Source organism: Lontra canadensis, unplaced genomic scaffold (genome assembly GCF_010015895.1).
Source record: "Lontra canadensis isolate GAN:19392208 unplaced genomic scaffold, GSC_riverotter_1.0 scaffold28, whole genome shotgun sequence".
NCBI classification, from domain to species: Eukaryota; Metazoa; Chordata; class Mammalia; order Carnivora; family Mustelidae; genus Lontra; species Lontra canadensis.
The window spans coordinates 16,914,666-16,942,191 of NW_022631022.1; the positions used below are offsets into that span (position 1 = coordinate 16,914,666).

At 40.0% G+C, this 27,526-nt stretch overlaps 1 protein-coding gene and 1 pseudogene across 4 annotated transcripts; one reads left to right on the forward strand and one right to left on the reverse strand.

The window, feature by feature from the left end:
• Positions 1–14,277: 14,277 nt before the first annotated feature.
• Positions 14,278–17,456, reverse strand: LOC116872119 (annotated as a pseudogene).
• A 291-nt stretch (positions 17,457–17,747) lies between these two features.
• TMEM202 (transmembrane protein 202) lies at positions 17,748–27,136 on the forward strand. 4 transcript variants are annotated; one of them, XM_032865149.1, is made up of 5 exons: positions 17,748–17,843; positions 18,072–18,310; positions 25,704–25,853; positions 26,192–26,323; positions 26,792–27,136. In XM_032865149.1, the coding sequence occupies exons 1-5, from the start codon at positions 17,755–17,757 to the stop codon at positions 26,992–26,994; spliced, it is 813 nt and encodes a 270-aa protein (XP_032721040.1). In that variant the 5' UTR covers positions 17,748–17,754; the 3' UTR covers positions 26,995–27,136. The 4 variants fall into 4 exon arrangements, with proteins under 4 accessions (XP_032721040.1, XP_032721039.1, XP_032721042.1 ...); XM_032865148.1 differs by having other exon boundaries at positions 17,748–17,835; positions 18,055–18,310; XM_032865151.1 differs by having other exon boundaries at positions 17,748–17,835; positions 18,055–18,310; positions 25,755–25,853.
• The last annotated feature ends 390 nt before the right edge of the window (positions 27,137–27,526 follow it).

Genomic DNA, 27,526 nt, shown 5'->3' on the forward strand with positions numbered 1-27,526 from the left:
GAATAGTTGGATGGATAAACCAGTTAGGGAACCCTTGTTTATTGGGGGTGGAAAGTAAAGGGAGCTTGATATACAGCAGTGGGGAAGGAAGAGGACTTGTAGAGCCAGAAAATAGTGGGTATCCAGAACAGGTGTTAATACAGGAACAGTAGGTCAAAGTATGATTTCAGGACTGAGCATGTGCAGGGCACCTCTTTATGTGATTTATGTGATACTCCTCTCCTCCAAGGAGAGGAGTCATTTACCTAAGTTACAAAATAAAGGAGCTAGACTCCGAATAAAGGGATTGTAAAAATAAATGAAAATACAGAGATTTTTGTTGAGAGAATATTTCAAAGATATTATTCCAGTTATCCTCTCTCTGACCAGTATATCAATCAGAAAGTAATGAACAACTATTAAAAGTTAGAAAGAAAGAAAGAAAGAAAGAAAGGAAGGAAGGAAGGAAGGAAGAAAGAAAACCCACTAGGGGCGCCTGGGTGGCTTAGTCGTTTAAGCATCTGCCTTCAGCTCAGGTCATGATCCCAGTGTCCTGGGATCCAGCCCCACCATGGCTCCATGCTCAGCGTGGAGCCTGATTCTCCCTCTCCTCCCCACTCATTCTCTCTATTGCTATCTCTATCGCTATTTCTCTCTCTCTCTCTCTCAAATAAATAAATACGATCTTAAAAATAACATAATCCATATATTTAAAAACTAGCATAGAGATGGTAGCAAAAGTCAGTTATTTAACAATATGAATTCGTCAAATTAGTGTAGATTCAATTCAACATGGCCATGAATTTTAATTAGATGAATACCAAGAATAATGACACATAATATATGATATTTGGTTGTTTTCTCAATTTTTCCTTTTATTAAAGAGCTTGATAAATGGGGGTGCCTGGGTGGCTCAGTGGGTTAAAGCCTCTGCCTTCAGCTCAGGTCATGATCCCAGCGTCCTGCGATCAAGCCCCACAACCGGCTCTCTGCTAAGCAGGGAGACTGCTTCCCTTCCTCTCCCTCTGCCTGTCTCTCTGCCTACTTGTGATCTCTGTCTTTGAAATAAATAAATAAAATCTTTTTAAAAAAGAGCTTGATAAATGAATAAAACATGATTTAATTTCTTATCTGTGTCTTCTTATAAAATTGGTTTACATATCAGGAAAAGAATTCATTGTCAGACAACGAGTCCAGATTTTTGGTTCATCTAGTCATCACTGTAGAAGCAGAGAGGAGGGAATGACTGATTTTTCCTGAGGAAGTCTTTCACAAAGGAGGTGAGTTTTGAGCTGGCTCCTAAAGCATGAGTGAGCCAAGCAGGGAAGGGAGTATGGGCAAAGCACAGAGGAGTGAACAAATATGGCATATAGGTTTTGAAAGTTGCCATTAAGCCACTCCCTTTTACGAAAGACCTACATCAGTACCTGTTTTCACTAACCCAAAGAAATCTGGAGGATTTTTGTTTTTACCGAAAAAAAAAAAAAAAAGGCAAAAAGTGAAAATAGCGTTGTTCAGTATTTGTCTTGCACCCAGTCATTAGAGAGGCAGTGCATGTCCCAAGCAGCAGGAGTGTCCTTGCCGCCATAGCTTTAAACTGTGTCTGGGAACATCTGTGTGTTATCTCAGTTTATTAGGGGCATCCATTAGAAAGATGTGTCCTAAGGTATCAGAAAAGCCCAAGAGATTGTTTCTTAGGTCTGGGAATGCTCAAAAATTTTCCATATAAATGAGTGGTCATTCCTTTGCCTTTGCTTTACACTACTTTGATTTATGAAAGGTGTCCTAGGAATGCTCTACTTTTAGGTAGCGAGGAATCTGTATTGAGCATAGCGTTTATGGGGATAGCCAAAGGAGATGTGCCATGATTATCTCACTTTTACCATACTCTTCTCCCTGGAATGACTTTCCTACCTCCCACTCCCACTCCACCTACTTGAAGGTCTTAACTTTTGTTTTACCACCCTCTAAATTTCTGACTTCTCAGACCTGGGTAACGTCCTATAACCCTTCGATTTTACCTCCAGGAGAGAACTTATGTCATAGTATTCTAATTGCTTGCCCATTTGTCTGTGTTCGCCAGTAGAGTAAAAGCTCCTTAAGCACAGTTTCTGTGTTCACTGTTGTATTCCTAGCGCCAGGCACAGTGTCTGGCATATAGCAGTTGCTCAATTAAGACCTGTCAAATGAGTACCTGTAGGACTCTGAATATGTGTTCTGCAATTTAGCATCTACTTTTCCTTCAGGACTTAGCCTAGACTCAACCAACAGTTATGCTGTGAATGGGATACAAGTGTGCTGAGACAGTGATCCCCTCAGTCCTTAGGTTGGCCAGGCAGAGCTTGGGACAGCTACATATCCTAGCTGGTCACCTCCAGCCAAGAGCAATCTCCTTCCTGTATGTGCTATGAGGAACTTTGAGAAGCACTTAGACATTACCTCTTTTTGGGTACTTCTTTTTTTTTTTTTTAAGATTTTATTTATTTATTTGACAGAGAGAGGGAGAGAGATCACAAGTAGGCAGAGAGGCAGGCAGAGAGAGAGAGGGGGAAGCAGGCTCCCTGCTGAGCAGAGAGCCCGATGCAAGGCTCGATCCCAGGACCCTGAGATCATGACCAGAGCCGGAGGCAGAGGCTTAACCCACTAAGCCACCCAGGCACCCCTTTTTGGGTACTTCTTTATGGCACCCTTACTTTAGCTTCTTGTATCCACCACAGACCACATGCTGAGTGAATGGTGCCGTTTTCACAATTGTATCCTTACTGCCTGAGCCAGGACTCTGCACATAGTTAAGTGTTCAACCAGAATTTATTGAAAGAATGCATGAATGAGGGAGCATTTGTGTTTAAATTTTAAAGACAGTGAGAATTTCAGTGTGCAGACAAAAAGCAGTCTACAAGGAAGGACTAGAAATTTGAAGGAGAACTTCATCTAACATGTTTGGTTTAGGATCCAGCAGGTCCTAGAACAGTGTCTGGCACACAGACGTTTAATGAATGATTTTGAATGAATAGAATGACTTGGCACTGAACCTAGGCAGAGATCTCTGAGGAATCTAGAGTGATACCGGGGCGGTGAGAGTTCTGTTGGTCTGGAATCAATAGTGTATGAAGAGGAATACTGATAAAAGATGTTAGTTTCCCTTTACTGTAGGTTTTCGCCTACTTTAAGCTTGTATCTCTCAACCCTATCCAGGGTGAGGGCAACAGCCTCTGTTGGGAGTTTTAGACCAAAAAAGGGTTAGTTTCTATAGTTAAAACCACTGTGTGATGTTTAAGGCCCTTTCAGTGAGGACTCCTTTGGCTTAAACTACATCCTGCTCCAGGCAACGTGATGGCTGCTCTGGATTAGGATTATCTTGGCTCCAGTCTCATCTCTTAAGCCTTTTGCCTAGAGCCTTAGTGGTTATAAATGCTTATGTTAGCCAAACCCACAGATGTAATCTGCAGCCCCCTTCAGGGAGGTGGGGCACTGATGCAACTTTAAACTGATTATGTAAGTCTCTTACGGAAAGTAATTTACCCCCTTTGCACGCTGGAATTCCCCAATCAGTCCTAAAAGATTTATCGCTCATTTCCTTGCCTTCTTACCATCCTCCTCCTGCTTGGGTCCTCCATGTCTTATTTTCCTTCCTTGACTAATAGCTAGGCTATAGTCTCCAAGAAACCTAGAGCACAGATCCCTTCAACACTTCTGTTTTGGGCCATCTATTAACATTTGACTTCAGAAAGCATTTCTGGCATACTACACTGATTCAGGTTTCCCAAATGTCCAATTTCACTGATGTGATGGGTAGACCTCTTTGTTCTAAGAGCACAGTTAAAATGTCTTCTGTTGGGAGTACCTTTTGGATCTTTCTCTTAGATTTCTTTTTTTTCTATATCTCAGTATTGATTATCCTTCTTAGAATTTTTCTGCCATGTAGGTGACACAGAAAATGCCCTGGGGCTTCCTGCCACCTGAGAAAAAACTGGGGAGATGAGTCAGGAGGTGTCCAGAAGAAAGGGAGGAGCACGATGCAGATCTAAGCTAGCAGGAGTCCCTGTGGTACCAGGGTAGTAATGCCTAGCTTGCCTGTATAGAGTATTCATTCAAGATCTGGGTCAAGGCCCCAGCTATAGTGTTCCTGAAGTATCCTCAGCATGTCTCTTCCATAGGGACCTGGCAGGTTACTACCACAAATAGGCAGTTGGTCAAAATTCAGTGGTTTGAATATTCTGCTCTGGACCTCATGGAATCATCAGTAAAGATCAAGCATTCATGAAATTCCATAGAGATAGGTTCAACTTCTAACAAAGATTTAGGGAGAAACACTATGCTACTGAACTCAATCAATATATGCTATTTGAAAGAAATATGTACGGGTGCCTGGTTGGCTCAGTCGGTTAAGCATCTGCCTTTGGCTTGGGTCATGATCTTGGGGTCCTAGAATTGAGCCCTGTTCCAGGCTTCCTGCTCAGGTGGAAGTCTGCTTCTCCATCTCCCTCTGCCTCTGCTTCCCACTGATGCTCTCTCTCTCAAATAAATAAATAAAATCTTTTAAGAAATGAAAAATTTGTGTATATGCTGTTTGTAATGCGTATTTGAAAACTATTTAATCCTCCTTTGTAAACTTTTGCTTGAATTAAAACAACAACGAACCAATCTCTTTGCCCTACCTCCACCCAAAAGGGGTATAGAAGTCTAGGAGGAAATTCTGAGAGGCAAACAAGTTTAGACCTAGATATGACCTTGGAAATTATCTCGTTTACTTCTTATTTGAGCTAAGAGAACTGAGAACCAGAGAGGTGAAGGCTGTTCCTCAAGAGCAAGAATAGGATATTGTTCATATTGAAACTTCCAGCACCTAGTGACATGTACATGGCAGACGCTCAGTAAAAGTTTGTCAAATGACTAAATCCATTCCTTGCTACACATAATACAGTGCTTTGCATGCAGTAGGCACGCCAATAAATTTTTATACTGCAATTACTCAGCTAAGAGCAAATGTAGCCAGAGAATGGTGAGACTGGAACCAGACCACAGATGTGTGGCCTTCCTGACACTGGGATTCTCTCTACCCCACTGGACTGTGCCTCTGGAAATACGTGCAGTCATCTAGTCTCCTTGAGATTGAATGCAGTTGAATCATGGAGTCCACTAACCCTACATCCTGTTCTTATACCCCTGCCTTATTCTAGAAAGGAATGATCACTGGATTTGAATGTCCATGGCAACTTTCAATTAACTTTAGAGCTAGAAAGAAGCAACGATGCAAGTAATACAGAAGTCACTGTTTGGCCAGTGCTTCTCTCCCTTGACAGCAGCTGACTTCCTAAAGTTTGCTTAGGAAAATAATAAAATCCATTAATCTTCATTGAGTCCACATTAGCCAGATAGTGGGAGGAGGCCGTGGAAGGATAAAGAATTGTTCAGAGTCAACAAATGAGCACACAGGTAATTATGAGGTCATCAGAGCTCTATCCATGGAGATAAAGGTCAAATAGTGATCCTTCTAATTACTATGAGTGATGATATGTAATATAAGAATGCCTCAGAAATCAAAATGATTCTTCACATTCTATGTGCAAAAGTTTAGACATTTGATGTTCTTGTTAGAGATCTTTTAGTTGCAAGGAAGAGAACCCAGCTAGCTCAACAGTGGGGAGTTTATCATCTTCACAAGCATCTAGATGTAAGAAGTTAGTTATAGCCAAGGTCAAATGGCCTGTAATATCTATTAGGAATCAAGGTCACCCCCTTTGGTCTCTCAGGACCCATTCTGCCTGTCATCCCCACCCCTGCATCTATTTCATTCTCCTTCTCTTCCTAATTTATTCCCTTAGTATTCCGGTTTTAAGTTCTCCAGAGAGAGAATATGATTGGTCCAGCTAGGAAGAGATGTCATTCTTGACCAAAACAGCTGTGGGCTATAGGTAAGACATGACAGAGTCATCTAATCTAGATGATCAAAGCTCTGTCTTTGAGCCGATGCTAGTGAAGGAATAGATTCACTTAGAATTGAGTATGTGGGGAAATAATGACTGTCATTTCTTTATTATAAAAGTAATGTATACTGATTTTTAAGAATACAAGAAGCACAATGTTGTGGGTAGAAAGTATGATCCTCAGTTCACCAATTCAGCTATACAGGAATTACAGTTTTGTTTTCTAGGATAATTTATTGTCTAACTTCATGACAGCTGGGTCATGAGGGTCTACAAGAAAATATCCCCATAGTTCTTCCTGCTGTTCATACCCTTCCCAGGGCTTACTTCATACTCTTGAGCTCTTACCCATGCCAAGGGACCACATAAAAGCCAGAAAGAGAAAGACTGCTGGCACTTCAGTACATAGTTCTCTGTATGTATATATATGACATAGTATGTATGGTCATTTCTGTAGATGACCATTTTCTATATCACACATCCATAATCTTAAACAGCAGAAAATGAGAGCATGATATCACTACCATCATGCTCTAATTTTTCAGTTAACAATGTATTATGCCAGGTGGAATAAGTCAGTCAGAGAAAGACAAATGCTATAGGATTTCACTCACATGTGGAACTTAAGAAACAACAAATGAGCAAAAAGAAAAGAGAAATGCAAACCAAGAAACAGACTCTTAACTATAGAGAACAAACCGATGGTTACCAGAGGAGTTATGAGGGATGGGTTAAATGGGTGAGAGAGATTAAGGAGTGCACTTGTGATGAGCACGAGGTGTTGTATGGAAGTGTTGAATCAATATATTGTACACCTGAAACTAATATTATACTGTATGCTAACTAACTGGAATTTAACACTTTAAAGAAACATTATGTAAAAGCTAATACTCTGGAGTTTTCCCCAGTTTTATAGAGATATAATTGACATACAGCACTCTATAAATTTAGGTTGTACAGTACAATGACTTAATTTACATATATCATGTAAAGAATACCACAATTAGTTTAGTTAACATCTATCATCTCATATGTATGTAATTTTTTCCTTGTGATTAGAACTCTTAGGATCTACTTCCGTAATGACTTTCATATATATCATATGGCAGTGTTAACTATAATCATCATGTTGTACGTTGCATCCCTAGGATTTTGTGCCTTTTGACCACCTTCATCCAATTTCCCCTCACCTCACTCCCTATAATATTCTATTTTTTAAAAATAAATAATAATAGTAATGGTAGCTACCATATACTGTGTATTTATCATGTGCCAGACACCATTTTAAGGGTTCTACATGTTTGTTGAAGCCTCACAACAACTTTATGATTGATATAGATGCTCTTATTATTCCCATTTTATAGATAAAAAAATCAGAGTTGAGGGTTTAAATAACTTTCCCAAGCTGACAGAGGGGAATAGTGTGAAAGTTCCATAAGTTCCTCATTAGTGCACATGTAGGTTTCTTCCAAATTTTCTTACATATAAGCAATACTACAGTGACCATTATAGAGAATATTGGTTGCCATGCCAGCATCTATTTTTATACTTTATACTATTTTATACTTTCCCACCATTAACACCTTGTTTTTCACTTCAGAGTTTCATTTTTCAGTTTCGTGCCTTGGATGAGATTGATCACAGCCCTAGGCCCTTCCTGGATTAAGCCATATAGTCAGGGCTACTTTCCCCACCCACTCTCTATAAATACTTGGAAACATGGGATAAAAATTTACATTCTTATCAATGATGGTAATTATTGGTAAGAATTACCAATTTACATTCTTACCAATGATGTATGAAAATGCTCATTTCGTCACTCTCTTTCAACATTAGGATTATCCTTTCATTGCTACTGTTAATGCCTTGAAATTTATTTTAAATATATGTAATAAAATTAATAAGTAAGATCTAGGAAGACAGAAACAGCATACATGACTTCCATGTCATTATAGAAAAAGAGAAGGACCAAAGAAAATTGGATCATTCTGGTAAAATAAAAGGGAGATTGGAGGAAACAACAATATGTATTTAACAGAAAATAGAAAGAATGAGAGGATAGGACAAAGCCCAGTCTGTCTGAATTATCACACTATATTTAAATAGGTTAAATTCCACTAATCAAAGACAAAGACTCTCAGATTGAACAAAGAACAGTCTAAATGTTGTTGGTAAGAAATATTTAAAATAATAGTGGCTGACCATTTAAAATAATAGTGGCCCACCAATAGTAACTGACTGAGCCACCTGGGTGGCTCAGTCAGTTAAGCATCTGCCTTTGGCTCAGGTCATGATCCCAGGATCCTGGGATCAAGTCCCACTTTAGGCTCCCTGTTCAGCAGGGAGTATGCTTCTCCCTCTGCCCCCCCACCACTCATGCTTGCTCACTTTCTGTCTCTGTCTCTCTCTCTCTCTCACACACACACACATAAAAATAAATAAAATCTTTAAAAATATTAAAATGATACCAAATTAATCTATGACAAAGTAGGCAAAGATATATAATGGGGGAAAAGACAATCTCTACAATAAATGGTGCTGGGAAACCTGGACAGTCACATGCAAAAGAATGAAACTGGGCCACTCTCTAACACCCTACACAAAAAATAAGCTCAAAATGGATTAAAGACTTAAATGTGAGACCTGAAACCATAAAAATCCTAGAAAAGAACATAAGCAGTAATTTCTTGGATCTTGGCCATTGCAACATTTGCCTAGATGTGTCTCCTAAGGCAAGGGGAACAAAAGCAAAAAGAAACTATTGGGACTACATCAAAATAAAAAGCTACACAGTGAAGGAAACCATCCACAAAACAAAAAAGCAACCTACTGAATGGGAGAAGATATTTGCAAATGATATATCTGATAAAGGATTAATACCAAAATACATAAAGAACTTATACAATTCAACACCAAAAACAAACAGTGCAATTTAAAAATTGGCAGAGGACTTGAATAGATGCAGATTTCCAACAGACACATGAAAAGATGTTCAGCATCACTCATCATCATGGAAATGCAAATCAAAGCCACAATGAGATACCATCTTATACCTGTCAGAATGGCTAAAATAAAAAAGAAAAGAAATAGCAAGTGTTGGGAAGGATGTGAAGAAAAAGGAATTTTCATGCACCATTAGTGGGAATATAAATTGGTATAGCCACTGTGGAAAACAGTATGGAGGTTCTTCAAAAATTTAAAAATAGAAATACCGTATGATCCAATAATTCCACTACTGGATATTTACCCAAAGAAAATGAGAACGCTTTTTGAAAATATTTATGTACCCTTATATTTATTGCAGCATAATTTACAATAGCCAGGTCTAAGTGTATATTGATAGATAAACGATTAAAGAGGATGCACATACACACACATACATACATATATACACACACATATATGGACATGTATATCCCATATATATATATATATCCCATATATATGTATGTATATAGAATAGGATATTATGCAGCCATAAAAAGGATGAGATATTGCCACTCAAATAACATGGGTGGACCTAGAGGGTATTATGCTAAATGAAATAATACAGGGGAAAGCAAATACTGTATGATTTCACCCACATGTGGAATCTAAAAGACAAACAAATGAATAAACAAAAAGCAGAATCAGATCTCTAAATACAGAGAACAAACTGAAGGTTGCTGGAGGGAAGGGAGTGGACAATGGGCGAAATTGGTGAAAGGGAGTAGACGATACAGGCTTCCAGTTATGGATTAAGTCATGGGAATAAAAGGTACAGCATAGGGAATATAGTCAATGATATTGTAATAGTGTTATATGATGACAGATAGTAGCTACAACTGTGGTGAGCCTAACATAACATAGAGAAGTTGAATCTCTATGTTGTACACCTGAAACTAATATAACATTGTGGGTCAACCATACTCAAAAAAATTAAAAAATAAAATAAAACAATACCAAAACAATGACAGTTAAAAAAAAAAGGTATATCACAGATAATGTAAACAAAAAGAACAAGTTAAGATCTGACAGAAACCAAGGCAAAAAATTAAACAGAACAAAGGTGAATATTTTTAATAATACAGGGTTCAAGTCACAAAGAAGGTGGAAATCACGACTAACAACAAAAAAACAAATATAAATATAAAGCAAAAACTGGAAAATTTTTAAGGGAAAAAACTATAATTAAGATATACTAACATTTATCAGGGAATATTTTATCAAGTGCAGAAAAAGTAAATAATGGGAACATCTTGAACAATATTAATAATGTGACTGTAATAGATTTAGAATCATTTTATACACAAGTAAATTCAAAGCTTTGTATGTTACATATTGTTTTTAAATGTTTATAGGACATTGAGAAAAACTGGCCAAAAAAACCCAAATATTGCTAAATTCCAAAAAATGGAATTCTTTTTTCATTTTTTGAGGTATAATTGACATATAACATTATATTAGCTTTAGGTGTACAACTTAATGCTTTGATATTTGTATGTATTGGAAAATGATCATCACAACGGTCCAGTTAACATCTATCAGCATACATAGTTACATTTTTTTTCTTGTGATGAGAAGCAAAAAGTAGAATTCTTATAGGACATGTTCTTTGATTATAATATACTAAAACTGGAAAAAAAATCTAAACATGTGGATACGTTTTTTAAAATTTTTTAAAGATTTTATTTACTTATTTGACAGACCAAGATCACAAGTAGGCAGAGAGGCAGGCAGAGCAAGGGGGAAGCAGACTCCTTACTAAGCAGAGAGCCCGACGTGGGGCTCAATCCCAGGACCCTGAGATCATGGCCTGAGCTGAAGGCAGTGGCTTAACCCACTGAGCCATCCAGGTGACCCATGTGGATATATTTTTAAAATTCTAAAGAAGGGGTGCCTGGTTGATTCAGTTGGTTAGGTGTCCGACTCTTGATTTTGGCTCGGGTCATGATCTCGGAGTCCTGAGATCAAACCCTGCATTGAGCCCTGTGCTCATCAGGAAGTCTGCTTGAGATTCTATTCTCTCTCTTCTTCTGCCCCACCATTGTCCCCTTCTGTGCTCTCTCTTTCTGAAATAAACCTTTTAAAAAATAGAAAAATAAAAGGACAACTGAACATACTAGAAAACTTGTGCTTTGATTATAATATTCAAGTTACTAGAATAAGTTTCCCTATGTCCCAAGTTCAGATAGGAAAAAAAAATCAATATTGTATAAATAATGGCTAATATATTAATTCAACAATGCTATATTTTCGTTATTCCTGGTGACTACTAACAGTACATGTTGATATTACTGGTGCAGCCAGTCTGAAAAACAGTATGGAGTTTCCTCAAAAAGTTGAAAATAGAGCTACCCTATGTCCCACCAACTGCACTACTAGGTATTTACCCAAAAGATACAAAAATACTGATTCAAAGGGGCACCTGATGTTTATAGCAGCATTATCAACGATATCCAAATTCGGAAAGAGCCCAACTGTCCATCAACTGATTAATGGATAAAGAAGATATAGAGTATATATACAATGGAATATTACTCAGCCATCAAAAGAATGAAATCTTGCCATTTGCAACAATGTGGATGGAGTTAGAGAGTATTATGCTGAGCAAAATCAGTCAGAGAAAGACAAATACCATGATTTCACTCATATGTGGAATTTTTTAAAAAGATTTATTTATTTATTTGGGAGGGTCCAATCAATTCAATAAGGTAAGTTTTGTAAAGGAAGAGACAGAATTACTACTCTTTGATGATGATGTAATGTTTACTTAGAAAACCCTAGATAATTAGCCAAAGGAGTTATTGGAATTAAAATAACTCAGTCAAGTGGCCTGATAAAAGATAAATACATAAACAAAATAGCTGATTTATATGTTAGCAATAATAATTAGAAGATGAAATGGGAAAAATGTGATTCCCAAAAGCAAGCTGGTTAATGTATGTAAAGCACCTAGCACAGTTCCTAGTAGATAAGAGGTTATATTAACAAGCTATAAAAATAATATTGATCTCATAGATTCCTAAAGGTGAAATTACGGAGACAAAAGATAAATTTTTAAGATTCTTGACTTAATACATGAAAATTATTATTCTAACTTTGAAATTATTAAAATATGGTATACATATAGTCTGGTAATCAATGCCCAGATCAAGAAATAGAACATTTCCAGCACCCCCAAAATCCCCTTGTGTGTTTTTCCTAGTCCCTAGTCATCTTCCTCCCAAGGTTATTTCTGACTTCTGAAAACACAGATTAGTTTTGCCTGTTTTGTACTTCATATAAATGGAATCATACCTATGTAGTCTTCTGTATCTGGCTTCTTTTGCTCAGCATTGTATTTATGAGATTCACCCATATTGCTCGTGGGCTTATAGATAATTCATATTTCTGTATATTTTTTCATTGTACCATGGTTTTCCATTCTTCTGAATGTACCATGGTTTTCCATTCTTCTGTTGATGGGCAATTGGGTAGTTAGGACAGGTGCTGCTATGGGCATGATAACACATGTCTTTTGGTGGACACGTGGATAATTTTCTGTGGCCTACCTACCTAGAATGAGAAGGGCATGTGTTTATTCAGCTCCAGCAGATACTGCCAAGCAGTTTTTCAGTGATTGTACCAATTTATATTCCCAAAAGAAGTGTATGAGGGTTCTAGTTGCTCTGCATACTTGCCAACAGTTTTTCATTTGAGCCATTTTGGTGGATGTGTAGTGATATTGCATTATGGTTTCTTTCTTTCTTTCTTTCTTTCTTCCTTTCTTTTTTTTCTTTTCTTTCTTTCTTTTTTTCTTTCTTTTTTCCAAGTGGTTAACCCTTTTATTACCCAATAGAAGTAATTGACAGTGATCACGTGGTACATCAGGTTTCCCCTTAGAGAGGTTCTGTGAAGTTCAAATTCTCCTGGACACACTCTTAAAAATGGACAAGACACATTAATATCTCCTGATATTAATCATGTTGAAAGAACAGTGATGCTCTCTATATAACTTACTCCTATACAATATCTGTTTCAGTTTTATATGCAGATTCTTAATCTGGAATAGCAGTTGTCAAATTGTCAGGATCCAGCACAAAAAGTAATTGCACAGCCCCCCTACAGTTTATAAATTATAGACACAGATTAGTTGTCATTTAAAGAAGCACATTTAAATACAAAATAGGAAAAAAAATAAATACAAAATAGGAGTTTTGAAAGGATAAAATAAAATTTTGTATAAATTAAAGTTTATTCTTTTCTCTACATATACATGATCAGAGGCTACTTTTACTTAATTTTAGGTGTTACATGATTAAGAAACCCAAATATCATACTATGCATTGAGCACCATTTTAATGCTTTTCAAACATTAATTCATACAATTCTCGTAACTGCCCTGGGAGGAAGATACCATCATTCCCATTTCACATATACGGAAATTGATGTATAGATGGCTAGATAATGGGCTCAACATCAAAGATCTAGTAAGTAGGACTGCCAAAACTTTAACTGAGGCACAATCATAACTGCTACTCCATTCCTATTAAGAATGATCTATCTCAAAAGTCATTCATTATTAAATCAATCCCAAATTCCCAGGTGCCCTGGTGCATTATGGTTTTAATTTGCACTTTCATCATGACTAATAAAGTTGAGCACCTTTTTATATTTATTGGCTGTTGTCATGTCTGGCAAAATGTCAGTTAAGGACTCCACTCATTTCTTGATTAGGTTGTCTCTCTCTTTGATTTGCAAGAGTTCTTTATATATTCTTGCTATGAGTTTTTTGTTAGATACACATATTGAAAAGATCTTACTCCACTCTATGGATTGCCTTTTTATGTTCTCAGTGGTATCTTCTTGTGAATAGAAGTCCTCATTATTTTATTTTATTTTATTTTATTTTATTTTATTTTATTAAGATTCTATTCATTTATTTGAGAGAGAGAGGAAGCACAAGCAGGGGGAACAGCAGAGGGAGAGGGAGAAGCAGGAGCCCAATGTGGGGCTCAATCCCAGGACCCCAGGACCACGAATGGAGATGAAAGCAGACACCCAAACTGACTGAGCCACCCAGGCATCCCTAGAAGTCCTGTTTGTTTATTTATTTTTAAAGATTTTATTTATTTGAGAGAGAGAGAGAGAGAACACAAGCAGGGGGAACAGCAGACAGAGGGAGAGAGGAGCAGACTCCCCACTGAGCAGAGAGCCTGAAGTGGGGCTTGATCCCAGGACCCTAGAATCATGACCTGAGCCAAAGTCAGCCACTTAATGACTGAACCACACAGGTGCTCCATAGAAGTCCTGTTTAAAAACAATTCTTGGCCCACTGCAAGGTCACAAACATATTTCTCTGTTTTCTTCTAACCAAACTGCTTTTTTTCTCCAATGCCATGAAATTATTTTAAGTTCTTTTTCTTCATGACTGAATATACAAATAATGGAAGTAATGGAAGCATTCTTTTGTAAAGATGGTTGGAATATATAAAAATTTATTTGTTGGATTTTCTTTAAGTAGTCCTCCAGAGCAACTTGGGGAAAAGCAGGAAATGCTTTCACAAGAACACTTTTGCAGAAGGGCCTAGCATGTTTTAAGTGCCAGCATCCTGGGCTAGCAATGACACAAATTTTTCATCCCTCACATTTATATCTTGGTTCTTCCATAGAAAATCCTCTTGTGAAACACCATGTATTGTATTTGTCAAACATACAAATATCTAAGGGAAGGAACACCCCTCTCCTTCTACCACGATAGGGCGTTGCTCTCAAGCATGTGACAATGCCCTGTGCTTTTCCCATGTGACTTGTGGCATGAGCTGTATGAAGTTCCTTTTCACCCAGTAGTTCTAGTGTTAAATGAAGAGGAGAGGTCTGTGCGTTTTCAGCATAGTTTTTCAGTTCCTGGTGTTATGATAGGCTTTGTCATCCAAATTTTGTCTCCTTTACTAATGACTGTCATAAGCCATATTTTAGTCAGAGTATATCTTTTGATAGCAGCTTCCCAGCTGCTTTTTTTCCTCAGTCCCCCATGGTGGGGGCCTGGCTTTTCATTCCCTCTGGGGCTCTGCGAGGTCAGTCTGGGGCCCAGGAGTGGGGCTTGCCTCCTCTGGTGCCTCCCCTAGTTCACGGGCCACCGGCTGCTGTGGTGGAATGTTACAGGATATACCATCCGCATGTTTTTTTTTTTCAAAACTGCATTCACATCAGTCTAATTGTTTTCTCAGAGACTGAGTCCTTAACCAGCCTGAGCCAGTTCCACATTGAAGGGCCTCAATGCAAGAGCAGAGCTCCAGGATTCTGCAGGGAGGGGCTGGGAGCATAAAGATCCCCTATCATCTGGTTTCTGCAGCTCCACGTTGTGTCAGGTTGGCGGTAGAGGTTTCTCCTGGACCCCATAGGCTGTAGGTCAGTGGCTGCTGCACAGGCTGGGGACCCCAAATTGCTTTTTAAAGTGGGGAAATGGCAGGATACACAGCCCCCAGTTATGCATGAATGCTTGTTTTGTCATATGCATGTAGGCCCTAGTAAGTTCCCAACTGGCCAGAGCATCCTACCTTTCAGTAGGGCCTAGAGTCCAGTGGTGCCTGACCTGTTCTTTCAATAGCTGGGGAATTGCATCATTTACCAATCAGACACTGGTCACAAAATGACCTGTTATCCCCTATTACATTAATATCCTCTCTTCGGTAATGTTCTGGTTTAGGGTGATATGTTTTATCCATCAACATTAGTATTTCATCTGTCTCAGGGTGGCCTGTTCCAAGGTCATGCTCCAGCAAACTTGGAAAGACAATTTAAAAAAGAATAATGAGGCTGGCTATCAGTTGGGGCAGCATGTGACTCTTGACCGCAAGGTGTAGAGAATACTAAAAAAATTAAAAATAATAGTATTTACTGAGCACATATCAAGGCGCTGTGCTAAGAGCTTTATGCATATTATCTCATTTAATCTACACAAAATTCTATGAGGCAGGAATGATTATTAACCCGGTTTTAGAGAAGAAGAAACTGATGTTCAGTGAGGTTAAGGAAATTGCCCCAAGGGACCTAGTCAGTGAGTGTTGGAACTAAGTAAGTGCTAGAATGGGGGCTGAAATGCAGGCCTGCATATTCGATGCCTATGTCTAGCTCCCTAGGCATGCGCGTGCATCTCATATTCATGCCGTGCAAGCCAGTTTGCTGCAGATGGAAAGTCTTTCCTATAATCAAGCCAGTAGTGCTAGCATATTACGTTAATTGAAACATCACAATGTAATTGGACTTTTTATGATCTAGCTCTGGCCTCTATCTGCAACCTTCAACTCTCCCCTTGGAGTTTGTACGTAGTAGAACCACTGCTTCTAGTGCCCCGAGAACCTCATGCTGTCCATGGCTTCCTGCCTTGAGACATACTATTCTCCTTGCCTCAAATGTCCCGTCACCTCAATTACCTGAAAAATTCCTTTGAAATCTAGCTAATACCTCTTCCAGTAGACCCTCCCTAATTTTCCTCTGACAATGTTAACCATGCTGTCCTGTGTACCAACCTCTATCTTTTATATAAAAATATATTGTGGGGTGCTCAGTCGGTCAAGCATCTGCCTTCAGCTCAGGTCATGATCCCAGAATCCTGGGATCGAGTACCACATCAGGCTCTCCCTGCTCAAGCAGGGGGAGCCTGCTTCTCCTTCTACCCTTCTCCCCTGCTTGTGATCTCCCTCTCTCCTTCTCTCAAATAATATATATATATATATATATATTGCTCATTCATTCCTTTAACATTAAATACTATTCTTTTCAGGCATTGGGTTAAGTACCGGGAATCAGAGGGTCAAATGACACTTTTGGAGAAAGAGGACTTCATGCTAAAGCATGGACATAAGCAAGCTAAGTGCCAGTTGTACCCCACAGCTGACATAAAGTATAGGTTTCGACAGGTTGGGGCGGGCGAGAAGGCATGCTGGGAGAAAAGTGTGATAGGGCATTCTGATTCAGCCCAAATTTAGGACTCAGAATTTATCTGTTCATGGAAAACAAGAGCTGGCAATGCAGCTGGGCATTTATTTGAATAAATGTCAGGGATGGGGAACAGGATGGCGTCTGTTCAGCATCTTGGACTAATTTTGAGCCCTTGTGGGGAGGAGGAGTTAGGACCAACGCTGAGAGAGTTGTTTGAAAAGACGACTTTGAGCTCCTCTGGAAGCAGGGAAAGGCCATTCTCCTTGCTTTCACACAGAGCCCAACCCTGCAGCCGGATTGTGAATGGTAGCTTTCAGCACGCTGGCGGGTAGCCCCCTGCGCTGGGGAGACTGGCATTTTCACAGTGGGCCCTGTCAGCACTGGCAGCGGCAGGCAGGGGTGTAACGCCCTTCAATGGCTTCATGAGTAGAGGGCATTGAAGAACGGGAACTGGAGCAAGAAAGGAAGAAAAGGCTGGATGCTGCATGCCCAACCATGGCTGACCCACTGGCTCCTGAACCTACGGAGACACACCTGAGGCCTTCCACTTAGCAGAGGGGCAAGAGTGTGAATGCCATCGAGGCTACCGGTAATCTTGAATTCTAACCACACGCTATTGAGTCCTGAAGACATCTGAGTTAACATCTTTACTTGCTATTAGGAAGCTGTGCCTCATTCATCTTTCTGGTTCGGGTCCTAACACAAATCCTGACACACAGTAACTGCCAACAGAATATTTATGGATTTATTTAATGAAGGAGCTAAAAGGGGTCAGAAAAGGGAGGGTGGGGACTATCATATACACAGGCACCTGAATAACATGGGATGATTTGTTCCTGATCCAATCAGACCCAGAATATGAAACAGACATGGAATCTGCTGGCACGTGTGGGAGGTGCGGAGACAAATTCCGTGGCAGTTAGAAAGCAAGCTGGCTGCCAAGATGGAGAAGAGGCAAAATTTAGTCTTGACCTTCCATAATCCTAAGGCTCCCAAAATTCAGGGGAACCGGAAATACCAAAGGGTGAGGAGGTACCTAATTGTAGGTCAGATGGGAGGAAGAGGACTTACTTAAAGGCGGGCCTAGACGGAGTGTCCTAAAGATAGAGAAAAGATCACCCTGGGTAGGAAGAGACATCCACAGATCAAACCCACATGGGGATCCTTAAGGGAGAGATGAGTTGGAGACCCTGGGGATCAAGGGTGATCTTTTTGGTAGGCAATATTTCCCTCATCTTTGTAGCCTACCCTCCCCGTCAGCAAACATCTGAATGTCACGATGCCACCCCAGAGGCGGCAGCAGCATGTGGATCAGACACACATCTACATCCGAATGTTCTGTGGCAGCCTGTGTGGTTTTGGTCTCCTAATGTTGATCTGCTCAACCCCACTGAGCTGGGTGCAATTCCTGGTGATCAAGAATGGCCTTGAGCTCTACGCAGGACTCTGGATCTCGTGCAGCCATGAACTGTGCTGGAGCAGCACACCCAAACCACCCTGTGAGTGCCACCGAACCAGGCCCCACAGTTCCCAGAGCTTTCAGCCACGTTGGCTCTTCGTCTCTCTTCCTTCAAGATCCTTTTACCCTCACCTCTTTGAGTCCAAGATGGTCTCAGGCAAATTGTGAATGTAGCCATGCTTTTCCTAGGTGTTCTCAGTGTACCCTTTCTCCCTCTGACTCCTGGTTGCTTCCTCTCCCAGCTTAGTAGTTGATACTCTCTTTACTCTCTGGGAAGAACTCTCTGGGCCTTTATAAGCTGTCACTGCGAAGCAATGTGGTGAGTATTCTAATGTGGCTGTAGAAATACAAGTATTTGATCAGAATTGGGAAACAAAGTGAAGTGTCTCAGCCTCCATCAGATTTAACTTTTTAAAATTTTTTTCTTTAAGATTTTATTTATGTATTTGAGAGAGAGAGTGTGAGAGAGAGAGAGCACAAGTAGGGGGTGAAGGAGAAGCAGACTCACCACTGAGCATGGAGCCCCATGCGGGGCTCGATCCTAGAACCCTGAGATCAATGACCTGAGGCAAAGGCAGATTCTTCACCGACTGAGCCACCCAGGCGCCCCAGATTTAATTTCTAAGGTCAATTTGTTCTTCTGCTAACAGTAGAAGGGAATACAAATGCATGTCAGATATGCGGTATGACAAATGCCAGCTATTTAGAATAAGTTATTAACGTCAAATTTTATGTGAATTTAGGTACATCTAAAAATGCAATACAAAACATTTAAAAGTAAGTTTATAGGGCCAGAAGATACTATATGCATGAGGTTTTTTATTTAATTTAATTTATTTATTTGACAGAGAGAGACGGAACACAGGCAGGGAGAGTGAGAGAGGGAGAAGCAGACTTCCCACTGAGCAGAGAGCCCGATGTGGGGCTCGATCCCAGGACCCTGGGATCATGACCTGAGCCGAAGGCAGATGCTTAACAACTGAGCTACCTAGGCACCCCTATAAGTTTTTTAATCAGAACCAAAACTTAGAGGAAAGACGTAACTACACTAAACAGTTTCCCCATCATCCTCAAAAAATACATTTACACAGAGAAACAGGTATTGTGAAAGAAAACATGCACGAAAGAAGCATTTATGTCTCCTTGTCAGACAAGCAGGGGCCCCAGATGCTGGAGGTGGGGTTGGGGGTTGCACCTCGGCTCCACCCTGAGCTAGAGCATCTACGCTATGTGGAGTTAAGGAGCAAGATCTTGAGATGAAACTAAAATCAAAGGCAGGCATATAATTCAATTGCATTCTTCAGCTTCAAAGAAAAACTAGGGAGAATATTTGCGACAAATATGAAAGATAAAAGGATAAATGGCATTGATATTTTAAAAAACATATTATTAATAAAAAGGTGAATACCCCCAATAAATAAATTCTTAATAAACAGTTCACAGAACAGAAACTAAAAATGTCTAATAAACATAGGAAAAATCATTTAACCTTAATCGATCATTAAAGAAAGGCAAATCAAATGAACAATGAGATAGGATTTTTCAAACATGACATTAGCAGAGATTTTTAAATGATGCACAATGTTAGACACTCTCATACACTGGGGACCATAAGTGGGTATAACCAAAGCAATATGATTATGTGTATCCAGAGATTTACACTAGCAAATTCCATTTCTAGAGAAATTCTAGGAATTCATGAGTGTAAGATACAGGCATAAAAGGAGTAGAAGATATAGGCATAAAATTGAGCTGCAATCATATATATGTAATTGTGCCCAGGCTAAAATTCAGGACTTGACATTATTATTTTAATGTCTAATGAGTCAGAATCTTGGAATTTGGGGGAACGTGAGTGGCTCAGCCAGTTAAGCAACTGCCTTTTGGCTCAGGTCATGATGCCAGGGTCCTGGGGTTGAGCCCCACATCAGGCTCCTTGCTCAGCAGGGATCCTGCTGCTCCCCTACCTACCACTCCCCCTGCATGTGTTTGTTCTCTCTCTCTCTCTCTCTCTCTCTCTCTCAAATAAATAAAATCTTTTTTAAAAATCTTGGAATTTGCCACAATAGCAAATAGTTTATTTCTTGCAGCCTGGAATTCACCTGAGGCCAACTGTTAATGATTTAGAGAAGGTCAACTGAGTCCTTTAAGTACACAATTATAAGTCAAGTATCTACCCTATTTCCAATGTTCACTAGTCCCAATTCTAAGTAAGTAGTCTGCAATACAGAGCTCATAATGAATTCCCCAAATGTAATGAGTATGTCCAGGTCTCATCAACCTGCGACAATATATTATCATTGCCCCAAACATTATTGTCCAAATTCGAGAACTTTGAATTTTTACCTACTGACAGCGAGAATTTATCCCCCTTTTCTATGGTAAATCTGTCATTTCTAAGAGTTTCATGGGGACTCTCTCAGGTGTTCTCAAGAATATGTGTGCTCATGGTCTTGTGTCCTGGACTCCCATGAGGCCACTGTGGCTCTGGCTCTGACTTGACCTGGTTCTAGATGACTGATGGCTTCTCTGCTGTAGTTGTTGCTAATGAAATGAGGAAGAGGTGGGGAGTAGTAGACACCATTCTTCACTTTTATTCCTAAGTCTCAAGTGTAGAACAGACCCTTCTCTTAACTCTCCTATGGCACAGGTGAGATCAGACCGTAGCGTAAAGGAATGTTTTGGCACAGAGGATAACTTGAACCATCTGGAGGACTGTAGGGAAGCAGGGTAGGTTTTTTAGTCAAAGCACTGGGGCCTCCAGAGCCAGGCCCTGGGAACCACTGCACGTGAGACACAGCCAAGCTGGGTGGGGATGCTTGATTCTGGCACTCCAGTGGGGTCACCAAGAAACCTGAATCCTCAGCCAGTTTCACAGCCTCCTCTCCAGGCTGCTGGTCCCCATCCACGACTTTTTCCATTCCCAAACTACCTTCTTCTCCTTGAGTCTGGGGAGGTTTTGTCTCGCCTTTGTGTGGTTGGAATGAAGGTGTGATGTCAACAGCGTGGAGGTTATATTTGGCTAAATAAGTGGGTCAATCCCTCAGCAGCACCTTTTTTATCCATATCCACACCCCACCTCCACTCACTCAGTCTAGTTCCTTCATGTTAAAAGGAGCCTGATCCTTTCGGAGAACTACCTCCCTATCCTGGCTTTGATTTTTGCTGAAGGACTTAGGATGCAGTGAGAGGAGTCCCACCCCCAAATCTCTTTGGTACAGCGGAGTACCAGGTGCTTGGCCTTTCCTATGGCTGGCTTCTCTCCTATGCTTCTTCCTTCTCACATCATCTTGGCTTCCTCCACTGATTCCTTCCAGAGTGTCAACACCTGTAAAGGAAAAGAGCATCTAGTGTTAACTAAGCTTATTTGTTAGAGCAAGAGCAAGGTGAGGTATAGCCCTGCCCCTCTCACCTTCCAGAACCTCCAGGACAAAGTTTTACTTTCATAACAGTAGATCCTGCACACCAGTTACAAACAAACCGCCAAATGGTGAGTGTTCTCAGTTCGCTGAGAATCGTTACTGCTTTCTGGTAGAGTCGTATTCCTTGCAGTAGCTTTTATGTCCTACCTGATGGTGCTCTGAAGTACAGAATCACTGACTGCGATGACCCTGAGGACCCTACCGAGGATCTTAGCAAGCTTTTCAAACATTCGGATCTCTCTCTTCCCCTCCAAATTGAAATTGACATCCCCTCTCTTCCCAAGGTGTTAGCTTCTTTGCCTTCAGTAAACTGGGATGTTTGCCTTGCTTTTTCCGCAACCCAAGTCCACATCCAAGAATATGACTAAGGAAATCTTCAGAAATGTTTGGATAAAGATAACGTAGGTGGGTGTTTCTTATATCTAGGACACTTCTCTTTCATTGGACCAAAGCTTCTTACCGAAAAGTAGGGCCTTTTATAACTTAGGTCCTAAGATCTTGGAAACTTTGACAAGTAAGCTGCTGGCTTTTGGTCTTAGAGGAGATGGAGGCTCAAACTCAGCTTTAGGATGTTTCTTTTATTTTGCTCAGTGAAAAAGAAAAAAAACTTTGAAGTTAAACAAATGCACCCATTTTATATAATGCAGCCAAGTGTTTAGTTTGGTCAGAAAATTAGTTTTGTATGATTATAACTAGTTGACTTTTTTCCTTGGGAAGTGAGACTATTCTATGATGTAAATCTTCACTTGTTCCTTTGTGGGTGTGAGTGATCATGTTTATGTAGTTTCAGGAGATGAGGATCTAAGAGAAGATTGTAAGAACATGAAGGCAGGTTTTCCCCTCATTGGTAGAAGAAAGACTAGACTGTAACATGTCTTAGACAGGACTTGGACTGGGTATCTTAGTACACTTTTATGTTGTATTTCACTTGAACTAGCATAAGCTAAAGAGAGAACCTATTTATGAAGATTCAGAAGAATCTCATAGATTCCCAAGGGCAGGAAGTTTGTTGTCCCTTAGGAGATTCCAGAAGAGACTAGGATCTCAGATGAAGAAAAATCAAGCCTACCACTCAGTCTCTTTAGAGATGCTTTGACGCTCATCTTTGTTTATACTTTGCTTTATCACTACAGCTCAGTTTTTCCTGTTTACTAGTATATAAATGCCCAAAAAGTGATATCTCTGTATCATTGGCAATGTGTCTATCTTCTTGGTTCAAGAAAACAAAGTACTATATATGAGGAAAGTAGCATCAATCAGTCTCAAATCCAAATTTCCAAGCGTAAGAATCAAATTAGTCCAACATAGGTCAGAGTTCCTTCCTTTTTCCAATTAGCTATGGTCGGGGGACTACAGGCAAAGGGCCAGGGCTATAGGCAAGGGCTGCTAGGTCCTGTGGGGGACTGTGGGCTAAATACCAGGAACGTTGCCTATCACACTGGGCTTCATGCAGCTAAAAGCAGGCTGATGGCTCTGACTGGCTACATATCTTGCTAATTCTGTGTGACCCAGGTTTCAGGAAATGCGTTGCTCTTGGGTTATCATTTTTTTAAAAGATTTTATTTATTTATCTGCCAGAGATAGAGAACACAAGTAGGCAGAGCAGCAGGCAGAAGGTGAGGGAGAAGGAGGCTCTCCACTAAGCAGGGACCCTGATGAGGGGCTCAATGCCAGGACCCTGAGATCATGACCCAAGCTGAAGGCAGATGCTTAAATGACTGACCCACCCAGGCACCCCGAGTTATCTTGTTTTAATGTGGCTAACTTGTTTTGGCCACAGAACAACTCACCTCTGTGGGTAGGCATGTGGTTTCCCTTCATTGACTTTACTATTATCAATGATGTTAGTAAGGGGTGAGTTCTAGAGAAGAAAATGAGACTTAAGAGGCAGATCTTAATCTGGGATAAGCTTTAATATATTTTCTTCTCTCTTGGTTAGTTGGAAGCTGAACTAGGATTCTCAGGCACAGAAGTGCTTAGAGAATTTTCAGTGGTAGAGACGAGCTGGCCCCTGCTACCCTGAGACAGGAAAGAAGCTAGACAAGGCGGCACCCTCTAAAGGATATTGAAGAGATTGCAGGATCTGTAGCATCTCAGAAGAGCTTTATTTACTTGCAATTGTGTGTTATCCTTTATTTCTTTTTTAAAAGGCTTTTAATTTAAATTACAGATAGTTAACATACAGTGTTATATTAGTTTCAGGTGTCCAATATGGTGATTCAACACTTCCCTACAGCACCCAGCGCTTATCACAACACGTGTCCTCCTTAGTCCCCATCATCTATTTCACCATCCCCCACCCCCAATCACCTCCCCTCTGGTAACCTATCAGTTTGTGTTCTAGAGTTAAGAGTCTATTTTTTGGTTTGCCCCTCTCTCTTTCTTTTTTCTCTTTGCTCATTTGTTTTGTTTCTTCCATTCTATATATGAGTGAAATCATATGGTATTTGTCTTTTCTCTGACTTATTTCACTTAGCATTATACTTTCTAGATTCATCCATGTCATTGCAGATGGCAAGATTTCATTGTTTTTTTATGGCTGACTGATAGTCCACAATAGATGGATGTAGAAACACAGATATAGATATGTACACACAATATAGATAGATGTGTGTATATATCTATATATCTAGATCACATCTTCTTTATCCATTCATCAATCAATGGACATGGGCTGTTTCCATAATTTGGCTATTGGTAGATAATGCTATAAATACTGGGGTGCATGTATCTTAAAAAATTGCTGTGGAAGTCAAGGGAAGGATCTGTTTCATATTAGGGAAGTTGTAGCAAAAAGTAATTTTTGGCATGCCCCTTCTTCTCTCTTACCAACATCCGGTCTGCAGAGAGCAGAGATCTTGAGCCAGGAGGTGAGGGAAGAAGTGTTATGGTGCTTGGGTAAGGGCTTTGGAGCTAAAGACCTTTTAAGCAGACCTCTCCCTGAGCAACCTCGAGGAAGGGTCTTGAGGAACTCTCAGGAAAAAAAAAAGCAAATAGAAGATATTTTTAGGATGTTAAATTCCTGCAATCAAGTAAATTCAAGCTTGAAATCATTACAGTATGGGAGTTTAAGTAAATAGGACTTCATTTTGTAGTCATAGGCTAACAAGGCACATGCAAGTCAGATATATTTAAAAGAGAAAAAACAAATAGAAACAAACTACAAGTCCAATAATGGTTAAATCATTAAGTGAAACATGTTAATATGATAAATTAAATAAAATTAAAAATGATGATTACAACAGGTGATTTGGGAGGGGAAATCTTACCATAGAATCTTAAGGAAAAAAATCACTTGATTTTTAGTACCATATCCACTATGTACAGAGGATAGAAAAATACTGGAAAGAAATAATATAAAATGCCCTTGGTAGTGGGATTGTAGCTGTTTTTCTTCCTGCTTCTTTGTACTTTTCTAGCCTTTCCAATGCTTATATTGAACATGTATTACTTTTAGAATTAAAATTAGGAATAAGAAAATGTTTTAATCTGTGTCATGATGTTAGAGTCTCACCTTTTAGAAACTAGTTTACAGGGGCGCCTGGATGGCTTAGTGGGTTAAGCCTCCACCTTCGGCTCAGGTCATGATCTCGGGGTCCTGGGATTGAGCCCCGCATCGGGCTCTCTGCTCAGTGGGGAGCCTGATTCCCCCTTTCTCTCTGCCTGCCTCTCTGCCTACTTGTGATTACACTCTCTGTTAAACAAGTAAATAAAATCTTAAAAAAAAAACAACAGCTAGTTTACATCTAAGTTAAATGTGTTAATGCAGCCAGAACTATTTGTATATCATCTTCAGTTTTACAATAAAGGCTTTACCTTCACAGTAAATAATTACAATTATCAATGAAAAACTGGGAAGTAAAATCCTTACTTATGCCCTGGTTGCCACATGGCGAACTCTGCTTCAGCCTCCTTAGTCCTCACGCCCTTCTCTAAGCCTCTGTCTGGTTTTCTTAAAAGAGGTCCCCTGCTGGACTAACCAAGCCTTCCCTTTCTCCTCCTTCTTGGCAGATTACCTTCAAATTTCCAGGGCTTTCTTCCTCATCTCTCTCTTCTCCATAGTCGTTGCCCTTGCCTGGCTCATCAGCTCTTGCCTGCCCAGAAGAGGAGGCTTAACCACCAACTTGGATCTGAAGGTCTCCATGCTCAGCTTCATTGCAGGTACAGACCTAGATTGGCAAGGTAATACCAGGGTGAAACTGTCAAACAAACCAAGTTTCCCGGTGGGGCTTTCCTCCTCTTTTTCTTGTCCCTTTCCTCTTCTTTAGTATCACATCCAGTTGCCAGTTACCTGCCCTGTTTTACTGTATAAAACACACCTCAAGGTGACTTAGCCCAGGGGAGAGGTAGAAGCCCCTTTCTCTTTCCCATCTTGGTCAATCCCTAAATTTAAATTCTGCCATACATATGGCATCTGGAAGCAGAAGGAGAGTTGGGGGTGATGGTCAAGGCAGACTAAAGACACTGATGCATTGTGACATCTTTTCTTCTGGTCCTAGCCATCTCCCTGCTCCTCTGCCTCGTCCTATTTCTGGCACAGGTTCACTGGCATGCTAAGGATGCCTTGGAGCCTGATTTCCTATGGGCCTATCATATTAATTGGTGGAGTGACTTCTTATACACGTTTTCTGGTGAGTCATTCCCCTGCCTAATGCAAGAAGGATAGAAGAGGAAGTCCCTTCTTGAAAGGGAGGGTAGAGTCTGGGAGAAATAGAAGCACTGACTGTTCCTATTTAGAACATTCATACATGGAGAAGCAGCATGATATGGTGAGGAAAGCATGGATTTTGGAGTCTGGAAACCTAGATTTAGCGATCTGTTCTACCATTAACTGAGGCATGCACAGGTTGAGCAACTTGCCTGGGACTTTACAGAAAGTTGTGGAAATATCAACTATCAACTATCATTGAATCCAGGAGGTTCAAGCTTTGTCTTTACCATGTAAGAAATACTGTATTGCAATGAGAGCACAGGAGGATAAAGAAACTGCTGAGGGAGAGGAGGGTTGGTTCTTAGAACTGAGAAAAGCATGAGTAAGAATTTTAAAAGTCAAAAGACTATCTCTGTTTTGAAACTCACCTCAAATTCTTCTCCTTTAGGGATCATCTCCTTCCTCAACTACATAACTTTCAGATTTCCTTCCCTTGATCGAAATGTCAGTGCAGTTCCCAAAGAGCAGTCAAGGCTGGGGGTTGGCCCAGTGACTACAGTAGTACCTGATGAAGATGAAAGTTTAAGGTTTGATAAGGAATCTACAATTGAGGAAGAGAAAACAACCCCAGAATCAGAACTGTCATGGTGATAGGAAAGCCCAACTACTACTTGTCTTAAAAACGGAGGAGAGGCTGAACTGGAAATGATGGTGCAGATTCTAGGAAACTCTCCTAATATCATGTCCATGTTACTGAAGGAGAAAGCATTAAACCTGCTGAAATGTGTTTTGTGTGCACTGGATCTAAAATATGTATTATAGTCATAAAGAAAATAATAAAAGTTTACTTAAGAAAAAATTTCTAAGAGAATACATCAGTGGTTAGGGTCATGAAGGAAAGAAACTAGCAACAGATACAGATCAGAGATCTCTTTGGGCATCAGGGATCTTACAGACCAGAATGATTCATGGAGAAAGATGCCACCTAATTATACTTGAAATTTTCTTTTTGTGTGTGGCCTTGAGCACACTCAGGATGCAAGACATTTAGTTAATATTGTTGAATCTGAATTGCAAACAATGGAATGAATACCAGTGGAGATAATACCTACCATCCAAAGAAGCTGAAGGGTGCTTGGGTAGGGGGTGGGTTCTGGGGAATCCGTGAGATCCATTTCCTATG

Bases quoted from the DNA above. Each gene is read 5' to 3' on its own strand.
- TMEM202 (XM_032865148.1), top strand. From the start codon at position 17,755: ATGGAGAAGAGGCAAAATTTAGTCTTGACCTTCCATAATCCTAAGGCT. The intron at 17,836-18,054 runs GTGAGGAGGTAC...TCATCTTTGTAG, and splicing joins GGAACCGGAAATACCAAAGG to CCTACCCTCCCCGTCAGCAA. The intron at 25,854-26,191 runs GTACAGACCTAG...TTCTGGTCCTAG, and splicing joins CATGCTCAGCTTCATTGCAG to CCATCTCCCTGCTCCTCTGC.